Source organism: Diceros bicornis, chromosome 5 (assembly GCF_020826845.1).
Source record: "Diceros bicornis minor isolate mBicDic1 chromosome 5, mDicBic1.mat.cur, whole genome shotgun sequence".
Classification (NCBI taxonomy): domain Eukaryota; kingdom Metazoa; phylum Chordata; class Mammalia; order Perissodactyla; family Rhinocerotidae; genus Diceros; species Diceros bicornis.
In genome coordinates, this window is record NC_080744.1 from 55,345,079 (window position 1) to 55,362,356 (window position 17,278).

The 17,278-nt window shown below is 36.6% G+C and overlaps 1 protein-coding gene across 1 annotated transcript in view; it reads right to left on the minus strand.

Annotated features, from left to right (window-relative positions):
• Positions 1-1,835: 1,835 nt before the first annotated feature.
• RORA (RAR related orphan receptor A) overlaps positions 1,836-17,278 on the minus strand; it is a 97,746-nt gene continuing 82,303 nt past the window's right edge. The window contains exons 6-10 of the mRNA XM_058541733.1: positions 17,024-17,156; positions 16,250-16,357; positions 14,863-14,973; positions 12,761-12,873; positions 1,836-11,092 (exon numbers count right to left, since the gene is read on the minus strand). Coding sequence (XP_058397716.1) covers positions 10,928-11,092; positions 12,761-12,873; positions 14,863-14,973; positions 16,250-16,357; positions 17,024-17,156 — 630 coding nt within the window. The 3' untranslated portion in view covers positions 1,836-10,927. The remainder of the gene's footprint in view (positions 11,093-12,760; positions 12,874-14,862; positions 14,974-16,249; positions 16,358-17,023; positions 17,157-17,278) is intronic.

Genomic DNA, 17,278 nt, shown 5'->3' on the forward strand with positions numbered 1-17,278 from the left:
GATGGGAGTCCATCAGTGTGATTCTCCTGGGATCCAGGAGGGTTCTCTTGACAAAAATTCCTTCCTTGTTCCCATGTTCTTGAAATCCCTTAAGCACAGAGACATCTTTTTATTCTTCCTGTCTCCAGTGACTTACATGACATTAATGGCCTGATTTGGACCATGGCTTTGAACAGTACTGGGCGCCATCTTCAGTTTCTTGTTCAGAAGGGGAAGCTAAGGTGCAGAGCTGTATCTCAGCACATCAGCAGTTACCCTCCCCAGCACAGAAGCATGGTCTTTTCACAGACCTGTCATGAGAAGCAGAGGCCTGCATTGCACTGGCCCGTTTGATCCAAGTGCACCTTGAAAGTGGAAGTCGAATTGCGAGGGGCTAGACTTTTTGATCTTGCCTCATGAAACAAAGCTTAGTAGTAACGTAGCAACTAAGACATACCTGTGGTCAGGTCTTACTGACTATGATTATTACTTTTGCTTTCTCTCCAAGAGTTTATTAATAACCTGACACTTGTTCTCCTTTCTAATTCTCCCATGAGATCATTATAAATAGAACTGTAAGTCCCTCTTATTCTTTCGTTTAAGTACCCTTCTTGAAGTGGAGCAAGCTAAGCCACGATGGAGAGGTGACTGTAAACCATTGTTTTTATCAGAAGGAGTTTAGCATGGGTTTGGCCAAAGGCCAAGAGGAGACATTTCATATTTTGAACTTCACTTTATTTCCATTAACTCTCAATTTCCCAAGATAAGGGAAGGTGGTGTAGAATTTGACAGTCTACAAATGTTTCACATGCACAATCACATTCTTCCTCTTCCCCAAGGTAGTTGGAAATAAAAGCAGGATTAGGGACTGTTTTTACATGCAGCAACTTTTGGGATCAATTCAAATATTTATTTTACTGAGTGCAAGGGATGCATACGTATTCTAGTATGTGTGGAGGAAAATGCCAACTCAGTTGCCTTTATTCTGACTTCAGAATATCTTATAATTGGAATGTCCTTGAAATTACTTTAAATATAATTTATGATGAGGTTTTGCACAGTTAAAATAGTGTGATACTTAGCTGATGTTCAATGTATTGGTTCATTCCTATATGATCTACTCAAGAGAAGGGCTGGGGCTGGGGTGGGACAATGATAGCCCAGGTAAAGTCAGGTTTTTAAAGTCTTTGGCATCGTTTCTGGCATTCCATTTTAATGGTTTCTAAAGCAAAGATGATGAAGTATGGTGTGCATTCAGGACTTCTCTCCTCCTACACTCAAGGCAGATATCACTAATTAGTCATGGCTCCCTTCTCCTTTGAGACAGGAGGCAGCCTCACAATCCTCAATTGTGCATTTCTGGCAGCTACTACCAACCAACAGATGGTATCCCCCAAGTTAAAACTTCTTTCTTTGCCTTCTCAGATCAAAAGGGTAGCTTGATCCTTGTATATGGTTTTTCCCCTGCAAAATGGAAATAAATTATTTTTTAAAAAGTACTACACGGTACTATAGACCAGTGCTTTTCAAACTTTAATATGCAAACCAATCACCTGGGGATCTTCTAAAAATGCAGATTCTGATTTGGTAGGTCTGGGGTGGTGCCTGGAATTCTGCATTTCTAACAAGTTCAAGGTCACAGGTGATGCCAGTGATACTGGTCTGTGGACCGCATTTTGAGTAGCAAGGTTCTGCTAGACCATTCTCTGGAGATAAGATGTAAGCTAGAAAACTATGGACAATGCTACTCAATAACCAAGAAAAAAGAAGAAAAACAAGGCAAGTGTTCCATTAGAAGCTGAAGTTTTATTATAGGATAACAGTACATAAAGCACATCTAAAATTGATGTGTTCAATGCACTTTTAATAAAGGTAATGTAATATTAAAGGTACAGTTTCTAAGTACAATATAACAACATTCATATTAGAATGAAAATTGGAGTATTTAAAAGACAACATTAAATCTCTCTTTTTTTACAGCTTGTATTTACAAAATGAATCAAAATATTTTTTTTTAAATTCAAGACTCAATAAAATAAACAGCTGGAAATAAGCACACTACTGTAAGAGTGAATTGAAAAGAAAACCCAATGTAAGTGAAAAGTTGGATGATCCTCTAATAAAGATCGTTAGCAAAGTTTTAGTACAATACTATTTTTAGGATTCCCATAAATGGCTTGCATTTTTAGTGTGGCAGAAAAGGAGTTTTTACATACTGTACACAAAACAGACAGCGTATATTTATAGGTACAGTATTACTGTTTCCAAACTTGCATGTATATTTACAGAAGGCTGAGTTTGTTACTCACAGAGTTTTGTGAAATTTGTGTGCTTAATCCTCAAGACCTACACACAATTAGAATCAGCATTTCATGTGGTCTTTTCAAATGTGGCTTTAATACTTGGTTGTAGAAGAAAGTGTTAACCATAAGGCTTGCCATACTTTATAAATTTACCAAAACAATCCAGGAAAAAAGTTTGAATTGAGGCACACTTGTCATTTACCAATTATCAAATGCTGACATGTGCTGGCCATTGTGCAGACACAAAGAGATACAATCTCTACCCTCAGGAAGCTTAGGATACTAAATAGTGCTTTAAAAAAAAAGGTTTCAATCTCTTTCTAAGCGAAGCAATAAGGAATGACATAATTTGTATTCAAAGAGATTTCTCCCTAAACTGTGGCCAATTCACTTGAAAAGGTTAACTATTAGCATTAGCTCTCATTAACCACATGATTGCATTTATAATTAAGGTAACAGCAACTCTTCCATAAAAATGGAAACTGTCTAGAATTGTGGGTAAATATGCAGTGCATGGAAGCCAATAACCATGGCTTGAGAATTTATCACCTTCAATTACAAAAAGTGCAGTAAACAGAAACATTTGCTCTATATTTATAAATTGCTCAAAAATCTTTGCTAAAGATCTTACAAATTCAGTAATATTACAGAACAATTCTAATCAATATTTAATAAGGTTAACTACATCCTTAGTTAGATATTTGATATACTTTGATTTTTAACAATGCCAATAGGTCTTGGGAGAATAGGTGAAAGAGCTTAACTAAGGTTATTATTAAATGACTTTTAAAATGAAGGTCCTTCACTCAGTTCATGGAACTGGTTGAGGTCATGTTAAAACAGAACATTCCTTGTTGAATTTGCTTTATGGCCCATGTGCTGCCATGACAGTGGACGTCTCCATACTTTTCATGGCTCAGGTAGGAGGGGAAAGTTGTATTCTGCCACCAAGCCACCAAGGTTATTTTATGTAAATACCTATTACCTATAATAGGAGCTAAAGTACGCAACTCTGTTAGGTGCCAATAATATAATTAATTAGGAAGAAAAAAAAGTATTACTCCATTCATCTAGAGTGTTTCTTTAGGATCTTGAAGGCCTGGCAAATTATTTTCCAGCTCAGGAGATATGGTATAAAAGCCAAGTAGCAAACATAAAGTATATGCTAATAAGGTTTCATACATCCATATTTATAAACAAATTCACCCTGTAGATGTCAAATATCCATACTAAGGAAGTAATTTTATCCTAATTAAATACACTCTAGAATAATTTATATAATGATATTATGTATTTAAAGAGAAAAGCATGTCCCAAATCCAGCACTCTGATACAGCTGCCAGTTGGGCACAGGTAGATATATATATATGTATATATATACAAATATATAGTTATACTCAGTGAAATTAACAAGACCCAAAGGTGGTATTGTCTAGGAATAAAAGGGATTTTTTTGTTGTTCACAAAAGTAACTTATCTAGCACCACACATCAGAAAAACACAAAAATAGCACACTCTAGTTCTAAACAGCTATGTCTAAAATAGATTATATAGTAAAACCAGTATTATACAGCATATTGTGGATTTGATAAACAGATAAATATTTGCACTGAGTAGGCTGTTTATAATATAACGTTTTCTTATCTATACAGAATGAAAGCCAAAAAGTTAACTGTATAGAGATGTGCAGAACAACATTAAATATTATGACTCAAAAGCAGGGACGAAGGTAAATTTGAAAGAAGAGTAAGAGAGAAAATGTTTACAGGCCATTACAAGTTCTTAAGTTAATAGTAAATAAGGAATCAATTGCTCAAGTTGAAGAAAGCAGTAAACAAGAGATTGCATTTACATGCAGATGTCTAAAATTTGTATTTTTTTAAGTCTATGCACAAAAGTCATTTGTTTTATTGCTTGACATTCAGTTATGGCTAGATTATTTAACCTATTTTTTTTTTGTACTTTGGAAACAAGAATATTGTTAAAGGTGCCATAAAAATGGACAACATTGAAAACGGTTTGCAAATAAACCACCTAACACTGCAGTTCTTTATACATATTAAAAGCCTTGTCTGGGGTTTGTCATATGTTAAATATATTTAAATTGGGAAAATATGTTGTAGCTTGAAGCCTCCCATTGGCCCAAACATCCAATACAAAAACACATCTCCACAAAAGGAGCAGGCAGACAATACAGGTACATTTAAAGAAGCAGCCAGCTAATGTCCTAATGTTAAAAATTTACCACTGTTTTATATGAGATTTTGAACCATTGTGGATAAGAAGAGAATTTTGGATTCAGGAAGATGTGTACAGTACATACGGACTTTTTTTTTTGTGAAATCATATTCACTATATTGCTCAAGAATTATCTGCATTTACATATGCAATCTGTTCAATGATAACCAAGTTCCTAGAAATAGTATTCATCCACATTAAAGTAACAATGAGAAAGGAATCACACACGAACACTGGAAAGAATTTAGTTGCTCTTAGAGAACAACACAATGTCATGTGCAGCATGTCAAAGCTAATAGCAAGCTCTCCTTCATTAGTTCTTAGAAGGAGAAAAGAAAAAGAAGTGTGATACTGCTAATGTGGCAAACACACTAAATGTAAACAGTAACATGATTCTCTAGGCATGTCTCTAAAATAGTCATATTCACTTTCTTAACACAAGACTCCGTGTTATGTTGCATTGCTGAAAAACAAGTCGTTTCTATTTGGATTGAATATTCTGTCTTCATTTATAAATAAATAAATGACTGAAAGTATTTATTGCTCTAAGTTCTGAGGGTCTGGTTAAACATGGAGATCCCCCATCTATGATGTTTCCTTGGCGTGAAACCAGGCTTCTGGGTTATTTTTCAAATTGTTCTGAGAGCCTGATAAAATTGATCTCACTTACAAAAACAAACAAGCAAACAGACCCAGAAGTGAAACCAACTGCTTCGTAAAGACATTGCTTGCCAGCTTTCTCATCTCTTAAGAATAAAAAATAATAGGAATGTCTCTCTAATCAAATCTTGTGGAACCTCTTTAATGATACTAGTGTTTAGGGATAGAATTAAGACCTGTATCATAGACTATTAGCAATAGATAATAGTCTCTCAGAATCTTTTGCTAATAGTTTATTAGCAAAATAGACTATTTACTGTTGCAGTTGTCATTTCTGGGCACATAATGTGATCCATAATATAAAGTTGTTTTTATGGGGTTCTGCTATGTCATATCTTTATAAGTAAGAAGCAGCAATCAAATGTTATAATATGTAAAAATGTCAATAACCTCTGTGTGTGCATATATATGTATATGCATGGAGAGAGAGAGAGATTTCTGCCATTTCCATAGTCTTCATCAAAAACAAGAAGATAAAGCTTTCTTTTCCATCTAAACAACATGGAAAGTTTTCCCAAATTATGCTTGTCTGTGTTAGGACGAAAAAGCTTCTTCTGAATGTGTATTCCAGGTGTGGAAGAATCAAAGCCAACAATTCCACTAAGGTTCACTTACTTTATGGAAAGTAATATATAGAAATATGAGAACAAAACTGTATTTCAAAAATGTAAAATGTAATCGTAAAAGCTGGCTCGTGTTGCTGTTATATAGGTGTATTTTGTTTGTCTTTAAACATTAGCTCTCATATTAATTCAGTAGATAAAAACTACAAATGTTGAAGTAGAAGAACTGTGTTACATAAGGGGATTTTTTGGTTTGCTTTTAAAGGAGAACACAGTGAAAATAACAGTTATTTGCTGGCATTTAAAAAACATGTTTCATCTTTTACCTCTCTCACTACACTGATTGGCAGGGCTCTTATCTCATTACTGGTTTTTACAATTTTTATGCATACTATGTAGAATCTGAAATAGTTTTTAACAAATAATGCTATAAATATATTTATCATGAATATCTTAATTATAAGAGAAATGGTAAATGGATTATGCAGGACTGTACTTTGAATGATGCTCTCTGTTGGTATATTACCCATTAATTTATCTTTTGCACATACTCGCATACCTTTGTACTGCTTTGGAAGTTATTCAACATTTTTAAGTACACAAGACTGAAGAACACATAAGTTTTGAACTCAACAAAATGAGATGATAGTGAAGAGTTTACACACACACGCAATTCTACACAGTTCACTTGTGCCTTGGAGGGTTAGTATCATCATTATTATTAATAATAAAAAACACAATTTGTCCCAGTAGTACTGGCCACCCTGTTTTAAGAGTTTAGAAGATCCCTGAGCACATTGTTTCTGACTCTTACCCCAACTCCAAAATGATAGGGCTTCTATTGTTGATATCAAGATGGATTGTCATTCACAGTAAGTCAATCATAAGGTGCTTATTTACCCTTTGTTTTTCACCAGTCAGCACAAAGAACTGTCAGAAAATAACTTTTTATTATTATTATCTTAAAATAATAGCATTGGAAGGACACATGATTTAAACAATCAATGTTTGAAACAGTGGCTTTAGGATTATTATCTGGCTGCCCCTCAATAACAAGTGATTCAATCGACATTCCTTAGCCAAAAACAAAAGGAAAAAAAACACAACTGTACAAATATGTATTTTTCCCTGAGGGATCAAGGTACACCCGCAAGTGCTCTATGTACATATTGCACTAGAGAGGAATGAAGAACATGTGCAAAAAAGCAACAATGAAAGAAGCTTACGTCCTACTTAAACCTTTTCATTAAAGAGTCTACTAGGTTGTTTTGCATTTTGGAATGTCGGAACACAAACAGCTATTCCTTAGTCTAAAACTAAAAACATATATTTCTACTATGGCACATTCAATGAAATAAAAAGTTTCCAAAGACAGATAGACAAATTCCATCAAGAAAATAATACAAAGTTTGTTTGTTTGTATTTTTTTTTTTAGAAAATTACATTACTTTCTTTCTTTGTTTCACATTACAAAATCTTTTTTTTCTTTACACAAATCACATTTTATTGCAGGAATATTTCAAGTGCCATCAAATATTTATAGAAGGGTTAAAAAAATAGAAGTCTCTCTAAAGTGGTCCAGACAAGGCTTTGTATAGAATAAATCTTTTTTTTTCCCCATCTTCTAGTTTTGATTTAAGTATTTTGAATACATTTTCTTTTCCATTGACACTTAGTAGCCTAGAAGCGGTCCGACACCCGCACATCACACACATGAAAACCACACACACACACACAATCACACGCACACACACTCTGCCTCCTCACCTAACCCTCGGCCCACCCCCATACGCTCACAGAGATCTGGGTATCCACACTATAAAGAACAACCAAACTTAGAAGCAGTGTCTTAAGTCATGTTTTCCTTAAGTTAGGAAGGGTGAATTAGGATGCTGAAGACTTTAAAAAAAAATCCATAGCTTTAACGCAAATTAGGATGCTGAACACTTAAAAAAAATCCATAGCTTTAACATAATTTGCAAACTGTCCAAAAAAGCACTTTCATCTGCACTTTTGTTTTCATGTGACCAAGGCCAGTTTCTTCCCACTATAATGCAACCATTTGGACATCATTGTAACTGAAGGTATTCAGGCTTCGTACAAAAGCCTTATTTATCTTATGTAAAAAGTTGTATGAAAGGCATTATCGTAGCAGGGATAACAATGATGTGGTTCCAATCTTTAAAAGACTATTGGACATTTACGTTTAGGAAACTTTATAATAACTATTAAGAATAATTGTTCTGTATCACCAAGTAGTTTGTGTCATCACACAGGTGTTTCTATAATAAGGAAGAAAATAAAAATGCAAAGTTTTTCACATCCTTTTCTGTACTTCATATTTTTTCCAACTGAATTTATTAACTTCAGATCCCAACTTCGATCCAAATAATAGTTAGTTGTTCCCTCATTTCACCGAGCACGCCTCTACTACTCTGTTCCCACACTGTCGATGTTCTTTGCTCTTAAAGTCCACAGCCTACTTTTCTTTCAGAAAGACCTAGTAGCAGCATCATGTCAATGCATCTTGGTTTACTCTAAAAGCAATGTCACCATGGTGTGACTATTACTGAGATTAGAGCAACATTTGTTGCATTAGGTACTTGCAAAATCCTTTCTGGGAAAAGGAATTTCTTTTAAGTTCAACATTATGTTCTCTCTCACCCTTAGAGAAGTTCAATTAGCTCTTATCATTTCACAAATGGACACTGGAATTAGGTTTAGTTGCTCTTTAATGCACTAGCACCTGAGGCTGGTCATATTCAGAAAGCTTTGGTTAAAAAGAAGTTAATATACTTTAATAAAACCATCCCCAAATTTAGTGAATCAGAATGACAAAAAACAAAACAAAACAAAACCAAAATAAAAACACACCACCTTCCCCTAAAGGAGAAACAATAGGAAAAAAATGGACAAATAAATAATTGAACTAAGCTTGGTACTCTTTTCAGAGTATAAATATTATTGATCTTTAAAGGAACTATGCTTATTTAAATTAAAATTTTGATTTAACCCTTCTCGCCCAAATATAAATACTATATGCTGATAGTTAACCTCTTTATATAAACACTCAGATAAAGTTTTATATGCTTGTAAGAAATTTAAGTAAATATTACTCTCGTCTTTCATTTATGGTTAAAACTTTACTATATTTTTGAAACAAAAATTTTTTAGATGTTATTTAGGCTTCATACACACTTCTGTGTGAATAATTCCTTCCCCTTTTCCAAGTCCCTCAATAAACAAGTCAGGAAGTCAGTGTAGTTAAAAACAGAGAAGGGCTCTGGGAAGCTGGCGCTCTGATCCAGCTGACATCAGGAGCCACAATTCCTGCAGAAGATTCCAGAGGGACCCTGGTGGTAGAGGAGAGACTTTCTCCCTGTAAAGGGCTGCTTGGAAACTCCCACCTTTACACTACGGGAAGATGTTCCCTTTTCTATACAAACATGGTCTTTGATGTCAGAGCAGAAGTTTGAATCCCACCCTGGGTGTGACTAAAATCATCATCTCAATGCCTACATTCCCAAAGGTCACTTATTTTTAAAACATGCACACTTGTATGTCAGACTGTTCCTTCTCCCTTCCCCTGCTGGGAATTATTTTTAAAAACCCCACGAAATTAAACAAAAACAACGCAATATTTCTTACCTGAACACAAAAGCCAAACAATCTTCTAAATATTTAATAAAATAAATTACAGTCCACAGTTTTCTAGTGAAGATAAATACAAAAGTAAATGTTTGCAGCTAGCATCAACTTCACTTTCAAAGCTTAAAATCTTTAATATTTAAATAAGAGACACTGGTTCAACATTGTATGCCTCGTTTGCCCTCCTATCCATTGTCTATGAAATATGGAGAGCAATATTCTAGAATTTTAGCATCTAGAGGCAGCTAGTCTAGAAATAGTTCACTCTGAGATAAACTCTTAGGGTGCCTAGATTATACCAAGAACAGAAACATTCACAAAGTAAACGCTTCCTGTCCTCACATGGGGAGTGTGCGTTTGCTCCAGATATAATCTTTGGGTCCTTATAAATAAAACCTAGATTCCAAAAAATATTCTGGTTACTGATTTGTTCTCAAAGCATAGGAATTCCAAGTTGAGACTGAGTCTAACTATTGAATTGTGTAAAATGAGCCTCCCTTCCCTTGCCTCCATGAGGCGGCATTTTAAAAAGCTTTTTGAAAATAATGTGCATGATGGTACAAGTCCACAGCACCAATCGATCATTCAACTTTGTATGAAGCATAAACACATCTATCCTTAAACTTACCAAAAAGCAAAGTATGATTTAGGGAGAGTTCCGTTTCTAATTCCAAACTCACATGTAAAAAAAAATAATCAACGTCGTGATTTCTAGATATGACCAGCCAGTCTTTTAAAAGTAATTTTGTAAACAGCAGCATAAATACCTCCCGACGTACCTTCCAAGCCTTCTCAGTTAAACTTGTGTTTCTGGTGCACATGCGACACGACAGTGAACACGCTAGCATTTAATTTAAAGAAAAAAGGTGCAAAATGAAAGTGCCTTATCAATTCAACAGGAAAAGCTACACCAGTAACTACATTTTATATTAATTAAAACAATATATAAACAATATCTCTTTTAGCTATATATAGTCTTCATGCCCATTTACCCTGTAATATATTATAATGCTATTGTTGCTAGTGCTATGGACCCTTTTCATGCCATCCTGCTGACTGGCAATAATCGGTGAAGAAATAAAAACTTCCTTCATGAAACAAAGAGCAAGTTGTGCAAAGTCATGCCACAACCTCCGCTACGCACACCAGTCACCGATTGTTGCTGGACTCTCGGTTGTTACTGACAGATTGGTGACTCTGGAGAAAGTCTGTGGGCAGTGAGCTACAAGAAAAGGAAATCCTCCGACTTTAGTACCCTCTTTCTGCTGTAAACAGAGGTCAACGATCAAGAAGTCAAGACAGAAAAAGGGTCCATATCTGTAGGCATAATGGAAATCATATGCATGAGAAAAACAAGTTCAACTTTTATTTGTTTTCATTGTTTCCCCTCCTTTGCCTGACCCCGATCACCAAAAGATGTGCAGTGTGTTGGCGCTCCAGGTCTGTGCAGGGCCATGTAAAGTGTCTCGGTTAATTTTGTTTGTTTGTTTTTCATGTTTGTACTTCAGACATTCTAGAGGTGCTTAGGTGATACATTTACCCATCAATTTGCATTGCTGGCTCAAATTCTGAAGTGAACAACTCCTTGTATAATGGAGGAAAATGAAGTCGCACAATGTCTGGATATATTGCTTTAAATGCCATTAGCTTTTCTGTATGTCGTCCACATAAGGCTCTTAATGTAGACACCTTGCATATCAACTGTAAATGGAAGAAAGGACAGGTTGTCAGGAGAGAATAGACATGAGAATCAAAAATTAGGGATCTGGATGATCTTTACAACATTGTTTATAATGGTGAAACATACTTGAAGCAACTTAGATGTCCAGTAATAGGGATTGATAAAAATAAATGATGATACAGTCATATTATAGAACACCAGGTATACATTAAACATGATTTTGAAGACAATTTAATAACCTGAAAAGATGTTCATAAGCACAAGTGGCAGAGCTGAGACAAAAACCTGAGTCTCCCATATCCTCCTCCCAGTCCAACGTGCTTTCTGCTCTACCATCCCGATCTCCCCCTCTACCACTGTGGAAAAAGAAGAGATCTGGTGATAGAGGAGAGAGCAAGGGGGCAGTCACGGGTAGCTGAGGTCACTGCAACTAGAGATGATGGCAGGCCCTACATATTTTATGCAGAACAAGTACTAGTCAGCTCCAATGACAAGCTTCTTCTCCAGAAAGAGCGTTGCCTATAACAAAGCCATTCCAGGTCTGAGCAAAAGGCCCTGAGTTAAAAAAAAAATAAAGAATAGTCAGAAGGCCTGGATGGGAGTCCCAGCATTGACCATGTACCAGTTGAGGGTACTTACATGACTTGCAAAAATGCTTTTTAAACTCTAAAGCACTGTACAAGGGCAAAATACTTATTATTTCAACCCAGAATAATCCTTTCTGAGAAAAGTTTTCACCAAATCATAGATCTTGTGTGGGTGTCAGGTGTTCTCTGACAATAAAAGAACCTAATGCTGCCTTCGCATGGGGGCAGGAAGATGGAGAAGCGAGTAAACTCCTGATAGTTCTTCTTCCTTCTATTTCCCATTCCTGCCTCAATCTCTCATTTAACAGGTGCAAAGTCAAAAACAAAACAGTAATCAGCTCCCAACCTCCCCTTTGTGACCTAACCTAGCTATCAAGAGAAAAGAAAAGAAAACAAACAGGAAAAAAAATCCCAAACCTTTCAAATCATCTTCTCGAAGAATAAAACACATAAAATAATCTAAGACAGAATATGGCTGATTTTTCTAAGACTAAATATATACTACCAGCACTAGCACTGAAGGCTATTAGCATATTTTAAATTGACATCCTAATTATATTTTTATTGCAAAAGATAATAATTAGCAAAAATGAAACCTTATGCTTGGAATACAGGGTAGTAATGGGAAATTGATGAAGAAAATACAAAAGTCATTTATTGTTGGTTACTAATGAATTTAATGGAAATAGAACTAAGATTAGAATATATGGTTATCCTGGTTAATTGTTTTAGTCCTTCATAACTTCCTACTTCTAAATTCAAAGATTCTTTTTCTAATTTATATCAATGCAGAAATTAACTCTGCTTTATACCCAACTTTGATGGACTAGGAGGAGGATTTCCAGAATGTATTAATGCTTTAAAAAAAATTCTACCATTACCCTACTATTGCAGGGCACTTCATAACCAATGATAATAAATTTAACCTGAATTTTGGTCCCACAGAATTTTTTGAAATGGAGATATTTCTTTCTTTTCAATAGCTTGCTGCTTACTGATACTTTTGGGGGCTGGTCAGATGACTTACAAGGGTGGCTGGCAGCACTGATCTGTGGCAAGGGATAATTCAGGCTATGCCAACTGGACACCTTTGGTACTCACCTTTGTTAGTATTCCATCTTCTCGGTGATTCTTCTGTAGGACATGTTGAAGAGCTAGCTGAATTTTCTGTTGTAGTTTTTCAATTTTTACCTTTTCCTGCAGCCACGAGCGATCTAAACATGAAAAATGATACTCCTTAGTATTCCTCCAACATGGAGTCAGAACACCCAATCCCTCTTGACTCTTTTTTTTTTTTTTTTGTGAGGAAGATCAGCCCTGAGCTAACATCCATGCCAATCCTCCTCTTTTTGCTGAGGAAGACTGGCCCTGGGGGGCTAACATCTGTGCCTATCTTCTTCCATTTTATATGGGACGCTGCCACAGCATGGCCTGACAAGCGGTGCATCGGTGCACACCCAGGATTGGAACCCGGGCCACCAGCAGGGGAACACATGCACTTAACCGCTATGCCACGGGCCGGCCCCCCTCCTGACCCTTAGACACAGATTATTCACCACAATGCAGAGCTAGAGACTGACGGGCCAGTTTCAGTCCTCGTTCGAAATTTGCTCCTAAAGAGGTGAAAGAGTGATGTATGACAGTTATAAAACAGTGTTAAACCTTTTCATTCTTACTGATACTTAAAGGAAGGGAGGGCCCTCCCCTTCCAAAAGGATAGCCATTTAATCTAAGGTCATACTCACACGAATGGAAATGAAACCACTATGGCCCCTCAAGCCTTTCTAATAATTACATTTCTGAATGAAATACTCATATCAATCCTGCTAGCCTTTCTGGCAAATATGAAAATTGCCTTATAATCCAAGGCAACTAAAATCGTCAATAGAATTCCAAATGACTTAAGGGTTGTTAATTTAGGATAAAGTCTTTATTTTTTTTTTTATTTTTATTTTTTTTTAAAGATTTTATTTATTTATTTTTTCCCCCCAAAGCCCCAGCAGACAGCTGCATGTCATAGCTGCACATTCTTCCAGTGGCTGCATGTGGGACGCGGCCCCAGCATAGCCGGAGAAGTGGTGCGCGCCCGGGATCCGAACCCGGGCCGCCAGCAGCGGAGCGCATGCACCCAACCGCTAAGCCACAGGGCCGGCCCTAGGATAAAGTCTTTATGTGTAAGAATTCCAAATAGAAGATAGCAAATTTGCAAAACTGATTATCCCCAAGAGGCAGTAATGGTTGAAAACATAGATTAAGGGCCGGCCCTGTGGCCTAGTGGTTAAGTGCGTGCGCTCTGCTGCTGGTGGCCCGGGTTCGGATCCTGGGCGTGCACCGATGCAGCACTTGTCAGGCCATGCTGTGGCAGCGTCCCATATAAAGTGGAGGAAGATAGGCACAGATGTTAGCCCAGGGCCAGTCTTCCTCAGCAAAAAGAGGAGGATTGGCATGGATGTTAGCTCAGGGCTGATCTTCCTCACAAAAAAAAGAAAACATAGATGAAATTCAGAAAAACTTGTAGATGATATCCAAATGGATTTTAAGGAAAAGTAGGATGTCTTAAAAACCATGTTATCTTGCAGATTGGTGTTAAGGAGGGCAACCCTACTCAACCATAGCATTTCTCTTGGTATCAGGAAGTTAATTGTGGACTGGGCTTTATTCAATTCTCATTTCTTAAGATTTTATGAAAACAGCATGAGGTCTTCTTAAAAGGATATATGTATGTGTGTGTGGGGTGGGGGTTGTTCTTCCAAAAAGTTAAAATTGGATTTAATAAGGGTGGCAGCCTCTCTCAGTAGCCCCCTGAATATTCTAAAAGTTATGTACCTTATAAAAATTCTTTACCTGGATAACTTTTAAACCATTTTAGGGGCCGGCCCCGTGGCTTAGCGGTTAAGTGCACGCGCCGCTACTGGCGGCCCGGGTTCGGATGCTGGGCGCGTACCGACGCACCACTTCTCCGGCCATGCTGAGGCCGTGTCCCACATACAGCAACTAGAAGGATGGGCAACTATGACATACAACTATCTACCGGGGCTTTGGGGGAGAAAAAAGGAGGAGGATTGGCAATAGATGTTAGCTCAGAGCCAGTCTTCCTCAGCAAAAAGAGGAGGATTAGCATGGATGTTAGCTCAGGGCTGATCTTCCTCACAAAAAAATAAAAATAAAAAATAAACCATTTTATTTTTATTTGGTTATCTTACCTGCTGACATCAGTACAAATGCAGAAAATAATGCAATTTCATCTTCAGTCAGGTGCATAGAACATAAACTCTTTCCAAATTCAAATACAAAGCTAATAAAGTCTTCACAACCTGCCAAAATTAAAATAAATACAGTTTAGGATTTTGATTATTATCCCAGGAGAAAAATATAGAAGAATGTGAAAAGGGATCTAGTAGTTGAAGATCAAAGGGGACAGTGATAACATTTCTACCATTTAATAGTTTTAAATCTTAAAAGAAAAATCTGTTTACCCGACATCACCATCACCACCATCATCATCATTCAAAATAATGAGAGTTAACTTTTGTTGTGTGATTACTATGTTGGGTACTGATCTAAGACGCTTCTTTGGGTGTCCTACTATTTCACAAGAGCCCTATGAGGGAGGTATTATTATCATTCCCATTTTAGAGGTAAGAAAACAGACTTGGTGAGAAAAGTAATGTACCTAAGCTTACACAGGTAGGAATCAACAGCCTGAGATTCAAAGCTAGGCTGTCTGACTTCGGAGCCCACACCCAACCAATGGAGTCAGAACAATCTAACAGAAATGTTACATTCACTCATTTCTTGTTTTCTACTCTATCTGATCTAAAAAACCCTTAAAAATCCTAACAAATGACAGATTATGGTGGTAAAATCATTATAACTATTACAGAACTGAAAATATAAAATGTGCAAGTCCCACAGAAAAATAACCCACCCCCAAAAGACTAGTTAAGTTTGGTGTCTATTCTTTCGGATTTGCATGCTATGTATATATTTAGATAGCAATGGTCTATACTAAAGTATACATATCTTCTGTCATTTAACTGTTTTTAAAATCACTTAACAACATATCTTGGATACTGTCCCATTCTTCTTAATGACTATATCCCACTTTATTTAAATTTTAGAAATCCAAAATAATTTATTTTTAAAGTTTATGTCACAGTTTCACTTAGCTATACTTTATTTCTTCGATATCTGCATTTAATTCTCATTAATGCTTCTTATTTGAGGAGTATGGAAGGGCTGACTTTCAGCTCTTTGCTTGATTTTATGTATCAAATCACATTCTCTAGTTTATCTGAATAATATATCCCCTGCAAATCTGGAAGGGAACTGGTAGGATATATAATATAAATTTCTTGTATTACCAACCAGATAAAATGAAACTCTAGACATTTACATGTAACAGACAAAAAACGTTTGAGCTGTGTGAATTCTCTACAGTGACTAATTATAAAGTAACCTAGGTATAAAATCCTCTAATTTTTGTATCCAAATAACCGCTTTCCATTTTGTTCACTAAAAGCTCTCACCCAACTCCCATCTTCTCCTGTAGCCCTGATTTGAAGACAAAGCCCCCAGAGATTTCCTTACCTAACGATTTGAAGACTTCGGGGCTAGCATATTTCCCATCAAAGTACACGGTGTTGTTCTGGGAGTCAAAGGCACGGCACATTCTGATAAATACCACCTCTAGAGAACCTAAGCAAAGGCAGAAATGATGGGATTATTCCACCTTGGTGAGTGTATTCTGAAGGCACTATCGTGAAGACCACTTTCTGAGTCAGCGCAGTGGGTGTCGTGTGCAGTTTAGCCAGTGGGCTCTCAGTCTCCTCAGTTCTCTATTTAAAAGGGCAAAGGTCACTAGCGTAACTAAAGACTTGTGCCGAAGTGAAAGCCTGTATTACCGAAGAGAGATTGATTTACAAATACTTCTTTGGCACTCTTCTGTCTTGCAATATGGAGTCTCAGAGTTGCTAGGAAAACTCTTGATTCTTATTTATTAAAACAAACAAAAAAACGCAGGGATATCTCTCTGAGTTCCACAAACAACCTTCTTTCTAACGACCTATCGTAACCTCCTGAGGATTTGAAGGGTAGAAACAAAACACCGGTTATGCTAAAATTGGGGAATGCAGGTGTCTTTCAAATTAATCTTTTCACCCAGAGGAGAAGAAAAATGGAGGGAATGTCTCCTGCAAATAGCTCAAAAACCTTTAAAAAGAACTCAGTTTCTGCTAAGAGAAACCTGAGCTGTTATCATTGGAGAAAAACTGCTCCCGACACCTTCCTTACCAAGCATTTTTTTAATAAGACGGAGAAAGCAGTTTAGGGAGGGATCTCAAAATTCACTTGGAAAGCACATACCTGCTTTGAGAAGCACAATTTGATCGTTTTGACACAGTTCCATAAATCCATCAATGCGTTTGGCAAACTCCACCACATACTGTATAGCTTCTGTAATTTTGATGGCACACAATTGCCACATCACCTCCCGCTGCTGTTGAAGAGGGAAACACATTAACATACACGGTCACCCAAATCTTTGACACCGCTGTTTTAACTCTTCCTATTTTGTAAAATCCTTCTTTGGAAATGGATTAAAAAAGCCTAGGGGATTAA